We start from the raw sequence: 14,311 nt of genomic DNA on the forward strand, positions 1-14,311 counted from the left end.
CCTGGTAAAATTTTCCTCTTCAGCCATCTGGTCCGGGACTTTTGTTTGTTGTAAGTTTTTTGAATTCTGCTTCAATTTCACTAGTTGTAATCTGTCTATTCAGATTCTCTAAATCTTCCTGATTTAGTTTTGGAAGATTATGTTTCTAAGAATTTATCCTTTTTGTCTAGGTTGTGCAATTTGTTGGCATATGGTTATTTGTAATATTTTCTTACAATCATTTGTATTTCTTTGGTGTCAGTTATTTCTTTCCTTTCACTTCCGGTTTTACTTATTGTGTTCTTTCTTTTATACTGATGAGCCTGGTTAAAGGTTTGTCAATCTTATCTTTTCAAAGAACCAGCTCTTGGATTCATTGATCTTTTGTATTTTTTTAAACTTTATTTCATTTACTTCTTCTCTGATCTTTATTATTTATTTCTATTCACTTTGGGCTTTGTTTGTTCTTTTTCTAGTTCTTAAATAGAAATAATAAGACTTAATAAAGCTAGATTGTTTATTTGAGCTTTCTCTTGTTTCTTGAGAAAGGACTGTAATGCTATGAATTTCCCTCCAAGGATTGCTTTCCCTGTGTCCCACAGATTTTGGGTTGTTGTGTTCTCAATTTCATTTGTTTCAATGTATCTTTTGATTTCTTCCTTGATCTTGTTGTTAACCTATTCATTGTTTACTAACATGTTATTTAGCTTCCATGTCCTTGTGTATTTTTCAGTTTTGTTTTTGTGATTGATTTCTAGTTTCATAGCATTATGACCAGAGAAGATACTCGATATGATTTTGATCTTTTTAAAAAAAGATTTTTATTTATGTATTTCTAGAGAGGGCAAGGGAGGGAAAAGAGAGGGAGAGAAACATCAATGTCTGGTTGTCTCTCATGTGCCCTCTACTGGGGACTTAGATGCAAGCCAGGCATGTGCCTTAGACTGGGAATTGAACTGGCAACCCTTTGGTTCTCAGGCTGGCATTCAATCCACTGAGCTACACAGCCAGGGCATGATTGTGATCTTCTTAAATATATTGTGACTTGTTTTGTGTCCTAACATGTGGTGTATCCTAGGAAATGTTCCATGCGCACTGGAAAAAATGTATATTTTGAAGCTTTGGGGCAAAATGATCTGAAGATATTAATTAAATCCATTTGATGTAATGTATCATTTAAAGCAACGATCTCCTTATTGATTTTCTGTCTGGAAGATCTATCCATTGAAACCAATGGGGTGCTAAATTTTCCTACTATGACTATATTTCTGTCCATCTCTCCTTTTATATCCTTCAAGATTTACTTTACATATTTAGGTGCTCCTATGTTAGGTACATAATATGTACCCAACATATTTTTGTTGGGTTGTTCCATTTATCTTTATGTAGTATCCTCTTTGTTTCTTAATATAGCCTTGGCTTTAAAGTCTATTTTGTCAGTTATTAGTATTGCTACCTGAGGTTTTTTCCTTTCCATTTGCATGAAATATCTCTTCCATCTCTTTACTTTAGTCTGTGTATGTCTTTTGTTCTGAGGTGGGTCCCTTGTAGACAGTATATATATGGGTATTCTCTTATCCATTTAGCTACCCTGAGTCTTTTGATTGGAGCATTTAAGCATTGATTGAAGCATTTACACTTAAATAGATTATTGATGGATATGTATTTATTACCATTTTAGTCCTTTAACTATATTCCTCTGTTTTTTTCTTTTCCTCTTATTCATTTTTTAAGATTTTATTTATTTATTTTTAGAAAGGGAAGAGATGGAGATAGAGAGAGAGAGAGAAACATTAATGTGCAGTTGCTGGAGGTCATGGCCTGCAACCCATGCATGTACCCTGACTGGGAATCGAACCTGTGACACTTTGGTTTGCAACCCGCGCTCAATCCACTGAGCTTCGCCAGCCAGGTCTTTTCCTCTTATTCTTAAAGCAAGCTCTTTAATATTTGTTGCAGTACTGTTTTTGGTGTGACAAACTCCTTTAGCTTTTTCTTGTCTAGGAAGTTCTTTATTTCTCCTTCAATTTTAAATGATAGCCTTTCTTGGTAAAGTACCCTTGGTTGTGGGTCCTTGCTTCTCATTACTTTGAATATTTCATGTCAATCCTTTCTGGCCTGAAATGTTTCTGTTGAAAAATCATATGACAGTCTTATGGGAGCTCCTTTGAAGGTAACTACCTCCTTTTCTCTCACAGCTTTTAAGATTCTCTTGTCTTTAAGCTTTGCCATTGTAATTATGATATATTTTGGTGTGGGCCTCTTTGGGTGTATCTTGTTTGGGACTCTCTGTGCTTCCTGGACTTGTGCATCTTTTTCCTTCACCAGGTTAGGGAAGTTTTTGATCATTATTTCTTCAGATAGTTTCTCAATACCTTGTGCTCTCTCTTTCCCTTCTGGTATCCCTACAATGTGAATGTTGTTATGCTGTTGTCATGTTTTCTCAAAGGTCTCTTAAAGTATCCTCATTTTTAAAATTCTTTTTTCTTGTTGCTGCTCTGATTTGGTGTTTTTTCCTATCTTGTTTTCCAAATCACTGATTTGATCCTGTGCTTTATCTAACTTACTGTTTATTCCTTCCAGGGTATTATTTATTTCAGGTATTGCATTCCTTATTTCTGACTGATCCTTTTTATGATTTCTATGTCTTTTTTATTGCTGTCAACATCCTTATTATCATTACTTTGAACTCTATATTTGATAAATTGCTTGCCTCTATTTCATTTAGCTCTTCTTCTGGATAATTATCTTGTTCTTTCATTTGTGGCCTATTTGTTTTTCTTCTTATTTTGGCAGCCTCTTTGTGTTTGTTTCTATGTATTAGGTAGATCTGCAAAGACTCTGGAGCAAGCCTATGTCAAATGCTGCCTGACTAGCCCTGGGCAACCTGTTTTGAGCTATCAGCTTGTGGCTTTTCTTCTGGGTCTGGATGCATGGTGAAAGAACTAAGTGCACACCAAGTCCAGCTTTTACCATTATCAAGTTGGGGACAGTTAGCTAAAGTATCAAAGCACTCAGGGATCCATCTCTGCCTTACACTGTCTGTTAGGCTTAGCTAAAGAGCCTCCAATTGCACTCCTCAGCAGGCTGAAGCTCCACAGGGTGGGGAGAGGGGATTTCCTGTGGGTTGGGTTATTGCTTCCATCCAGGCTGATATCACATGGAGGGGAGTGTTCTGCCCAGGAAAGATGGCTTCTGCTGTATGGGGAATGACTAAAACAGGGATCCTGGCTGCTGACTCTTCAGCTCTTTCCCCACCCTCCAGCTCTGCTCCTCAGCACCCCAGCTCAAGCTCCACAGGTTGGGGAGAGAGGGATTCCTGCAGGTATGGCTATTGCTTTCCCTCAGGCTGATGCTGCATGGAGAGGAGTGCTCTGCCAGAGAAAGATGACTTCTGCAGAATGGGGAATTACTGAGCACAGGGATCCTGGTGCCAGACCCTTCAGTTCTCTCCTCAGAGCCATGAATCCCAGACTCTTCTCACATGGCTCTAGTCTGCTCTGCTCTCCCTCTGCCAGAGCCCAGGGAAAGTGGCTGCAAATGAAATGTTGTGCATTGGCCCTTTAAGAGAGTGTCTATGTCTCTAGCCATCTCACCCTGGTAGACAGAAACCCCACTGCTTTTCACAGCCAGATATATGTGGGTGCCTTTCCCAGTTCTGGTGCCCTAGGTTGGGGAACCCAGCTTGAGGTTTGGACCTCACACTCTTCAGGGGGTACCTCCTCTGGCTGTTGAACTATTCCTCTGGAACTTTAGCTGCTATGTGTGGGAGCCCAGTCAGTCTGCTGTGCCTCTACACTTCCTGCTAGTCTTGATATGGTGATGTGGTTTCTTCTATAAGTCCTTGGTTAGTAATGCTTCTTTCCAGCTAGTCTTCAGTTGGTTATTCAGGGTGATTTTACTGTAATTACAGTAAATTATTTGTAATTACAGTTTGGTCCTGGGAAGAGGTTAGTGTAGCTTCCACCTACTCCACTGCCATCTTGGATCAACCTCTGATTTTAAAAGGACATTCATAAAGATGAAAGCACAGATGTAAAACTAAAGGAAATGAATATAGATCAACACAGATAACTGTATATAGCAAACTGTAAAGATCTCTCTGATAGGAGATCCCTGATGAAGATTCCTTGACTGGTAAGTGAAAACTGCTGCCTTGGATCAAGTTCTGATATTGCTGTTGCGCTCATTCAGCACACTCCTTGCCTTAGCAGTCAACAATAGGTATAGTATCGACAACCAATTTGAAACATCATTAAATCTCTTTCTTAACCTATGCTTTTCATTAAATTCAGTTTGTATTTATTTAGTTGCATTTATAAGCAAAAGTCTGCCCTGTTTACAGAAAGGAATATGTGTATACTCCTTAGTCCCCAAGGAAGCATTTGAGCTTGAAAGTAGATATGCAGAAATGACCATTGTATAAATAAAAGCAGAGTGAAATAAGTGCCATAAAATAAGTACAGAAGTGGGAATTCAGAGATATCAGGCTGGGGTAATGGGATGAGTTTTTATGGAGGAGAAACCATTTAGTCTACATCAACAATCAATTTCTTCTCATTGTATGGTTCACTTCTATGTGCCTTCTATACAATATATACATATCATAACATATTTATAAATGAATTACTGATGATTCTTTAAACTTCCTCAAGATGAGTGATAATGAATTAAATATTTCAAAAGGGAAAGATCATAGTATCAATTTTCAATTTTATTTTAATTCATGTAAGGATAGCTATTATCAGTTTTAATAATTTAAGAAACTTGTAATTAATCTCAATAATCTTTTTTCCTTTTTATTGAATTTATTGGGGTGAAACTGGTTAACAAAATTATATAGGCTTCAGGTTCACAATTCTACAATACATTTGTACACTATATTGTATATTCACCGCCCCAACTCAAGTCCCTGTCTATCATCAATTATTCTCCTTATACACTCCTCCACCTCTCTCCACTTTCCTCCCCCCGCCCCCCAGCAATCACCACACTGTTGTCCATGCCCATGAGTTTTTTTACGTTCTCTTTTTTCCTTTTCTGCTTGTTATTTACAATAGCTAGGATTTGGAAGCAGCCCATGTGTCCATCAGTAGATGAGTGGATAAAAAAGCCTGTGGTACATTTACACATTTACACAGTGAAATACTACTTGGCCATAAAAAAGAAGGAAATTTTACCCTTTGTGACAGCAGAAATGAACCTGGAAAGAATTATGTGAAGAGGAATAAGCCAGTCAGAGAAAGACAAGTACTGTATGACTTCACTCATAGGTAGAATCTAATGAACAAAAACCTCAGTAACCTTTTACAGAAGCTTATGCTTAGTAAACTTTTACAATATTTCAGAATATTCCCTTTTATTACTTAAAATAGGATTTAAGAACTTGGGGGTGAGGTGGATTTGAAAGCACCTAAGTTCATTTAAATTGGTCTCTTAAAATACACATTCCTTAAAAAAGGAATAGGTCAACTTTAAGATCAAGAAGCAGGAAGCCTGAATTTTAATCACTTCCCAAGCTTTATTTACTAAATTCAGATAATATAGAAATGTTTTATATACAAATATTTCAGTTTTGTGCTAATATTGATCTGTGAGTGTCTAAGAATCATCATAAGCAAAACTTATTATAATATCTCTTATATTCAAGACTCTAACATTCAAATAAAACATATATTTAACCTTATAAACCACATGTATTAAATTAATTTTACAATTAAAATGTTCTGAAGTTCTGTTTTTTTCATATTTGTTTTGAGCTCAAGTCATGAGAGATTTTGCTAGTTTTCATACTGGAGATTTTCATGTTTCTAGAAGAAGTTTTCACTATTTCATAACAAATTCCCCAAGGCCTTACTTACCTAGTAGAGTGACTCCTGAAAACAATGAGAGTCTGACTTAGAGATACACTTTTTAAATTCACAGAGGAAATGGGCAATAATTCACATGAAGATATGGAGGGATCAATTTCTCCTCCTTCTGAATGAGCTGTTTTAATAGAGATGACAGAGAGTTTACTGAATCAATTCTGAATATTTAAAAAGTATATGAATTAGGCTTGAGAGGAAACCCTGCTTCCTTTTTGCTGAATATAATGTAGTTACTGTTACAAGTGGCATTTTATTCATTGTATCTCTTTGAGAAAAAATAATGCCAGAATTTTTTATAAATCAATCTTTCAGTTTATCAATTTTTAACTTGTATATTTATAGTTTTTATTTTTCAAAATATATTCACACAAAATGAGTAGCTCTCATCTATCTCAGACTCTGCAGTATGTAGAGTACATAAGAGAATTCAGGCTTAAGAATATTTTCACATCTTAATTTGTAAATATAAAACATTATTATTTAATCACTTTTTTCTGTCTTAAGATGATTGAAAACAAAAAAAAACAGTAAAAAAATAAATATACATACACACAAAACCCCAAATCTTGAGGATATTCATAAGTAAAACCAAAGAAAAAAGTACTAATTCCATAAATATGGACAAGTAATAGATCCTAGCTAATTTGATAATAACAAGCTAGTAAACACATGGATATGTATTTTTGTCTACTGGCTTCACCAAAGGCATTTTTTTTATGATTATCCATGTCCCCCTGAGTCATCTTTTCCCTTGATTAAGGTTCTCAGATAACCTCCCCCAAATCCTCTCTTGCCATGAAATGTCTGCATCACACCAAGTCAGCACTTGGTTACATGCTATTATGAATGTCTCTGTAATAGCTATTTGTCACTCAGGCAAGAAATATTTATGAGCAACTAGTTATTTTCAATCCTGTGGCTAGGGGCTGAGAACACCATGATGGACAAGACAGATTTACTTCCTAAGCCAAACTGTTCTTCCTGCACATGTTCTTAAATGCTTTACCTTTAATCCCCATTTTGCTGATGAATTCTATTAATCTGGACAGTTGGGCTATATTAAGTAAGCATAAATTTCTTTATTGCTCAAGAGAGAAAGAGGCCATTTTGTGACCCCATTGTCTATTAAAGAAGTATAGAAACCCCGGCAGGTATAGATTGACTCTTTGGACAGACATGATTTTATCTGACATTGCTTGTAGCTCTCCCTGGCCAGTCCTTCTGCTCTAGCAGTGCATGCACATTCCTGTCCTGTACCTTGCTTATGTCACTCAGTCTCCTCACCTGGAAAACTTGTCCTTTCCAGTGACTCATGTTATTGAACTTCAGAAATTCTTTTTTTTAATGCTGTATAACACTGATAATTATATTTAAAGAAACTGTTAGTCTTGTCAAATAGATATATAGTCTATAGCATGGTGCTAAAGATAATAGTCTACAGATTTGAGTGCATGGTAAAAGTCTTCTTTACCTGAGAATTCCCATGTATCCTTGGGCAACATCTACAATTTAAGAAAAAAAGAGGACTCCCTGAATTGCTAAATTCTGCAAGAACTAGCTGCGACCTCTCACCATGGGGACCTGTACACAAGCCCATCTTTGCTTATAACAATCTGGTAGTTCTCTAGAGGTTCATGCTCTGTACACATCCTGAAGCTTCTACCACAGTGCAAGTTACTGTGAAAGTGTTTTGTTTTCTCTCCTTTTGTGTCTCTTCATAGTTCAAGTTAGCTCAGGGCAATGCTGGACACACAGCAAATACTCAGTGAGTTCTTGTTAAATGAGTGACAGATACAAAGCACTACCAGCACTTCCCTGGGACAGAGTACCCGGCCTGGGAAAGAGAATTTGGAGGCATCTGTAAGATAATGGTTTGCAAGGGCATCATCTCAATTTTTCCTCCTATCCCTGAGGAAATCTAAAGGAAATGAGTAGATGCCCCTAAGGGTACAGTCATAAATTCCACAAGTTGAATCTAATGAATCAAGTGAGGCTTGTTAGAGATCAATGCCTCAGCACAGAAATAGATATGAGATATTTCATTGGAATGGAAAAATGAAAAGTTCTAAGATTATTTTAGAACACTTTTTAAGATGATTTAGATGTTGATAACATGATAACTGCATTTTTAGGATGCTTTAACTTTAAAACTCATTTAGATCAGATAGTCTGTATATTTATAAGTATCTATATATGTATGTGTACATCCATACATTATTTTATACACACACATATTAGAAGAGTTGGGAGGGCTTTCCTGCATTGAGACAATGGAGTTAATTGTGTCACTCCTTAGTAATTCAAGAAATTTCTATATACTTATCTCTGAGGTACTTGGGGCTCTTGGGTAATGCTTATTATGTGGTTGAAAATGTTTACAAGAGTAATATAAAAACATTAGGGCAATAGTTTATTCAATTGTGGTTATATATGCATAATTATAAACATAATTCACTATTGAAGCCATAAATAATGATAGAATTCCATAGAAAATTACCATGTTAAATCTAAATTATCACACCCAACAGTGAGCATTGAACATCCTAAAGGACTTTGTGAGGAGTGATACTAAATCTGACTGATCATATTTAACCACATTTCTACTATGGATTTGGAGAATTCCACAATATATAAATAAACATAAAGTGTTGAACTTTTTTTATAGCACACTCAATATAATTTTTTGAACTGACTGTAAACACAATGGCTACTTGACGGTGGTTGCTATTTTGGTATTTGGTTATTATGGGGCTTGTAAAGCTCAGGATAAACACATATGATGCTACGTCTCTAAAAGTCCTGCCTGTGCTCTAGTCTGGTCTTCACAGCATCCATGTAAACACAATGATGTCACTCCAAGCACTCATAATGAGATACACAAAACTATTTCTGCAGCGTTCTCCCTACTATGCTCTCTTTACCATTCAACACCACACACACACAGCTGATGGGCTTCCACCATGTTGTTTCTTAGCCATCCTAATGTGTTTAGTTCCCAAGAATTTTTATTCTCAAAATTCAGTAAGAAAATTTCCTAATGAAGTCTCTGAGCAATAAATTATATATATTTTTACTAAATATTTTCTTTTGCATCCTAAACAATGACTTGTTGAATTTCACTTTTGATTCTAAAACTGACACTCAAAATTTTTTTCTAAGTTTATTTTTTAGTTATAAATTTGCCCTGTCTACCCCCCCCCCGCCCCACTAACCCCCACTCACTCTGCTTTTCGTCTTCCCTGATTCTATTTCTTTCCAGTCTTCTTACCTAAAATTCAAACCCATGCTTTAAATAACACAAACAACTCTCTGTCCTGGTAGACCGCAGCAAGCACTCTGGCTCATGCAGAAATCAGAGGTTCTTGTTAGCCCCACATTTGGGTCTAGTTCCAAGACGTTGGGCATGGTATTTATTCTGAATTTTGGCTCTCAGATACCAAACACTGCATTATCTCAGTAACTCCCTTCCTTGGCCTTTTTTTATTTAATTCTATTGTTGATGGTAGGGTGCTACTGAAAAGTAAGGACATAAATAATCTATGCCAGCCCTACAGTATATTCTTTACTATTTACAAAAGTAGACCTTTGTTTTTCCTTTAAGGAAGAATAATTCAATTGATGCTAAATCTCTCTAACAATAACTAAAATTAAAATAATAATAGAATTATGAGGCATTCATTTTAAAGTGAATTATCTTGTGTTCTTTAATTGCTAAAAATAATATTTGAAATTAATATTCATTGTTCTAACAAAAAGGAAGAATACTCAGAACACAGATAAATAGGAAAACATTACTCAGCTTATTATTTATATTAATAGCATATGAATTTAAATGTATTTGTTCTGGTTAAGAACTTTTAAGTTACTTGCCTGTCAAGCTAGAGTTTTAAAATTTTGTTTTTAGCCCTGGCTGGTGTAGCTCAGTGGATTGATTGCGGGCTGTGAACAAAAGTGTCGCAGGTTCGATTCCCAGCCAGGGTACATGCCTGGGTTGCAGGCCATAACCCCCAGCAACCGCACATTGATGTTTCTATCTCTCTCTCTATCTCCCTCCTTTCCCTCTCTAAAAATGAATAAAATCTTTTAAAAAATTGTTTTTGTAGTACTAGAACTTTAAAAAAATGAACTTTATTTTTTCTGATTATAAATGTATTATATATATACTCATTACAGAAAGCTTACTAATATTAGATCAAAGAAAACACTGAAACTAATTATTTTGTTTTTACTAATGCTTTCTCTCCTGACCATGTATGAATTTCTGAATAGTCTGTGAATTGTAGGTGATACCACCAATGTGAGAAGAAAATAACCCAAACTGTAACCAAGCAAGTCTCACATAATACATACAGACGCTGAAATGAGGTACACTGACAAATAAAGTGACAACTAAATACCCTGAAGATAATTGCTCTTAGGCACAATCATCCACAGTGGGTTTCTGGCTGTGAGAACACTGATGTGTAACCAGGACTACAAGGCCATTGAGGAGGTGTGAATGGTAGAAATCTGAGGGTGCTGTCCCAATCCTTGATCCAGGAAGAAGTTTTCATGTTATGGCTCCAAAATCAATGAAGCCTCCATCTAAAAGGCATTATCTTTCTTTACCTAAAACATTCTCTTTGTTTTATACAGGTAATTTATTACTATACATATAGAGGTAATTTATTACTATACATTCTCCTGTATATGGAGACATATACAGGTAATTTATTATTATACACCTATGAAAATTAGAATGGAAAGTAATATGATACACAGCAAAACTATAAATATGTGATCAAAAGATACTTTATTTTACTAAATGTTTTGGGTAGGAATTTTTAGTTTTAATGCAAAAACACTTTAAAAATATTGCCAGATACAGTTATTTTTTAATTATCCACATCTGAGTTAAACATAGTTTATTTATGTCAAACATGAAACCCTAAATGGTTTCTCTCAGTCACCAATAATTCTCTCCCTCATTACTAGACAGTAAGAGTGCAGGAAATTTAATATATTTCTATTTTAATCTGAGTAAAACATAATCAGTAAGGTAATTGTGCTGTAACAAAATAATCCAATACATTTACAATCCACATGCAAATCCCTTCAAAATATTTTGGATTATCGGTATCACTTTTAAATATCACTTGCTATAGGAGAGAAATGGGAACAGAATGTAACATTTAAACATTTTTTATTTTACTTTAAAAATGTTTTCAATTATTTACTGCAAGTTGAGACTTACTCTTCTCTAAATTTAAAAGCATTTGACACTATAATCCTGATGGTACATGTGAATAAAACAAACATTTCCAAGTTGAATTGCTATAATTGCTAAAAACACTTACCAATGGAAAATTGGAGTACAGAAGCTGTGGTTGTATTAAGGCCTGTGGTGATCTAGAAAGAGGAATATACCAAAATAAGACAAGATAGAGAGGAAGAGAAAGAGGTAAAAGACTTCCAGAGGAGGAAGGAGAAAAAAACAGAAAAGGAAGGAGACATAAACAGAGGTTGTATTTATCCAGGGGTTAGCTTATTTTTATTGGTATGTCTGAACACAGATACATTTTGTTTCTCTGTGGGGAGCAAAGCTGTGAGATCCTGACTGAGGCACTCTTACTATATTTCTTACTGTATGCTGAAAACTGCTTGCAGGATAATCTACCAGGCAATCTTGATCTTGTGAGGGCACTAACCCAGTCCTTCGACTCACACTACCTCCTCCCCTCCATCCTGCAGCAACAGATCTGGGACCCAAAGCAAATGTCAGAAAAAGGTTAACAACCAAAAACAGAGAGGCAAATTAAAAACAAATGGTGAAAATGAGATTATTTTGAAAAGTGAATAGAATTATAGCAACTAACAGTACAGGATTTCTTTGGGAGTAATGAGATGTTCTAATATTGATTGTGGTAATGGCCGTATATTTTTCTGAATAAACCAAAACCCATGAATTGTATGCTTTAAAAGAATGAATTGTAGAATATGTAGATTATTTCTCAATAAAACTGTTACTCCCCTTCAAAAAAGCAATCAAATTATGGGCCTAGAAATATCCTTCCTGCATATTTCTGTTATTTTCCCTTGGTTTCATGAAGAAGCATGCTTAAATGATTTTCCCCTTACAAGAAATGATACCTTAATTTTAGAACAATTTAACTTAAAAATTTTTTTACTTATATATTCTTCAGAGCACTGACTTTGATCCACACCAGCTCAAATAAGATGAGAATTAAGGTTCTCATTTTCAATGACTCTCTTGTTGGGTTCCTGACCCTGTAAGCTAAAATATGGGATATTTCCCATCCCTGTACTCTGTAAAATTGAAAGCATATAACTGTGTTTTCACCATGGCAGAAACAGTAGGCTGTCTTGCTCTCACTTCTTATATACCACAATGACATCCTTAGCCTTATCCCTTTCCTTTGTTAGTTCCCATTTGGTTAAATTCACAACTGCAGAGGCATCAAGAGATACCCAGTGCATGAATTGTGGTAGGAATTAGTGGACAAATGAGTGAGCCAGCCTCTTGTTCTGTCATATTCAGCTGAGATTTGAATATCAAAAGATCTTGCTTCTACAGCATGTTTTGGCAAGAAGACTGAGCATGTGCTTTAAATACGTGCATTTAAAATTAATGAAGAGCAAGAAAGGTAATACAAGAGAAAGCAAGAGGGGCATTTTACAAGTTGTCCAGTTATCAGTGTAGGTATCGGCTTCTAGCTGACTGGAACCATTGCAAAAATCACTGCTGGGCAGGTAGAAGAAGAAATTCTCTAATTTAAATCTCTCATTATCACAGATTATCTGCTCAAAGAAAACTGGCCCACACTGCCCAGACCTTCTTGCCCCTCACCAGAGTCATTACAGTAAAATGCACCAATAGAATTTTCTTTTAGTAACTAGCTCCTTTTCAAGATTCCTCTAAAATAAATCTGTTTCTCCCTCAAAGCTTTTAGAATATGTTTGACAATTTGTCCTCATGAGTCTCCCCTTGGATAATTTGATGTTAAAGTCCAAAGAGCACATGGAAATTTAAAACTTTTTCACATAATCTGAATGAACACTCTTTCCCCCTCTGATTTTATTTAACTGAGGAGATTCCTGGATGAATTATGAAACACTCCTGAATATAAGTTCTCTGAAACAATGGTATTACATGAGATAAAAGCACAATGGTTATTGCTACTGTCAGTAGTAGGACTGTCAGAGAAAGTCCTATCCTGGTGGTGTAATAAATTAAGCCTTGTGTCACCTGTGTGATCAGGTTCCACAGCTGTGGCCTCTGCTAGCAAACAGCAGGTTGTGTGTAATACTGCCAAATTTAAAATTACATGTGCTGAGGGTGACCCTAGACTTTGATTAGTCATTGATTCTCCTTTTTTTTTCTTTACCAGGAAAGTTGAGAACTGGTATACTGGTTGCCTCTCATTTCTGTACATTTACCCATTTAGTTTATTAGTAAAATTGCCAGCTACAAGAAAGAATAGGAAAAATGAAGAGGAAAAAATAACAAGAAGCATTGCCTATAAAATCTAAGCAGCTATATTTTCATTTGGGTGTTATAAATTATATATTATTCTTGAATTCAAATTTGTAATTTTAGTCTGCAAAGTTATTAAGCCTTTATATCTGACATTCTGAAAAATAAAGGGCCTCTTAAAGAGCTTTTGATAAATAATACAGCAACTTTGAATGTCTGGCAGAGAATTTTTTCCTACCAAATCTCAGTGCTCTTAAATAATCAAATAGACTCCAAACTATAGAAAATTAATATGATCACTAAAATGAATCTTAATAATTGTCTACTGGCTGAGGGTATTCATTCTGCCCCTCTTTCTTGCAAATTTTTATTGAGTTTGATCCCATTTTAGCCCAAACTCACCCTTGTAGCTAAAATGTATTTCTAAATATGTAAGAATAATTCAATAGATATGAGGGGCGACCCCCCAATACCCAGAATTATCTTCTGAAGGGTGGGACCCTTGTAGTATGGGCTTTCCCCACTAGGTGAGTGTTCTAGGAACCCATCTGTATCAGTGTTACTCAGTGGTGTTATTTTTGAAGACTCTTTCAATGTTTGCCCATTTCATAATGGGTGATTTACGAGTGGACCTGTCTATACTATGCTGAGTATTGAGCAGTTTTTTGACCAAAACCAGAATGACCCCCATGCTACACCCTCTCTATTCACCTGATTTTTCCCCAAACGACTTTTTGTTTTGTTTTCCTTGATGAAAAAAGTCCTCAAAAGGAAACATTTTGCCAATGTAGAAGAGGTGAAACAAAAAATGGCAGAAGCACTAAAAGGCATCAAAATCAATGAGTTCATAAACTGTTTTGAGCAGTGGAAAAATCATGGTAGGTGTACTGCATCAAATGGAGAGTACTTTGAAGGTGACTAAAATTTAAACATGTAAGAACAAATACACAATTTTTTAATAAACAAATTCTGGGGTTCTTTTGGGTCC

General features: G+C 35.5%; 1 protein-coding gene across 2 annotated transcripts in view; it reads right to left on the reverse strand.

Annotated features, from left to right (window-relative positions):
* RELN (reelin) overlaps positions 1-14,311 on the reverse strand; it is a 561,035-nt gene that overhangs the window by 268,071 nt on the left and 278,653 nt on the right. For both annotated transcript variants that reach the window (XM_045827532.1, XM_045827531.1), the window contains exon 8: positions 11,186-11,237. In XM_045827532.1, the coding sequence (XP_045683488.1) occupies positions 11,186-11,237 (52 nt within the window). The remainder of the gene's footprint in view (positions 1-11,185; positions 11,238-14,311) is intronic.

The sequence above is a fragment of the Phyllostomus hastatus genome, unplaced genomic scaffold (genome assembly GCF_019186645.2).
Source record: "Phyllostomus hastatus isolate PE091 unplaced genomic scaffold, TTU_PhHast_1.1 phas_scaffold_78, whole genome shotgun sequence".
Lineage (NCBI taxonomy): Eukaryota > Metazoa > Chordata > Mammalia > Chiroptera > Phyllostomidae > Phyllostomus > Phyllostomus hastatus.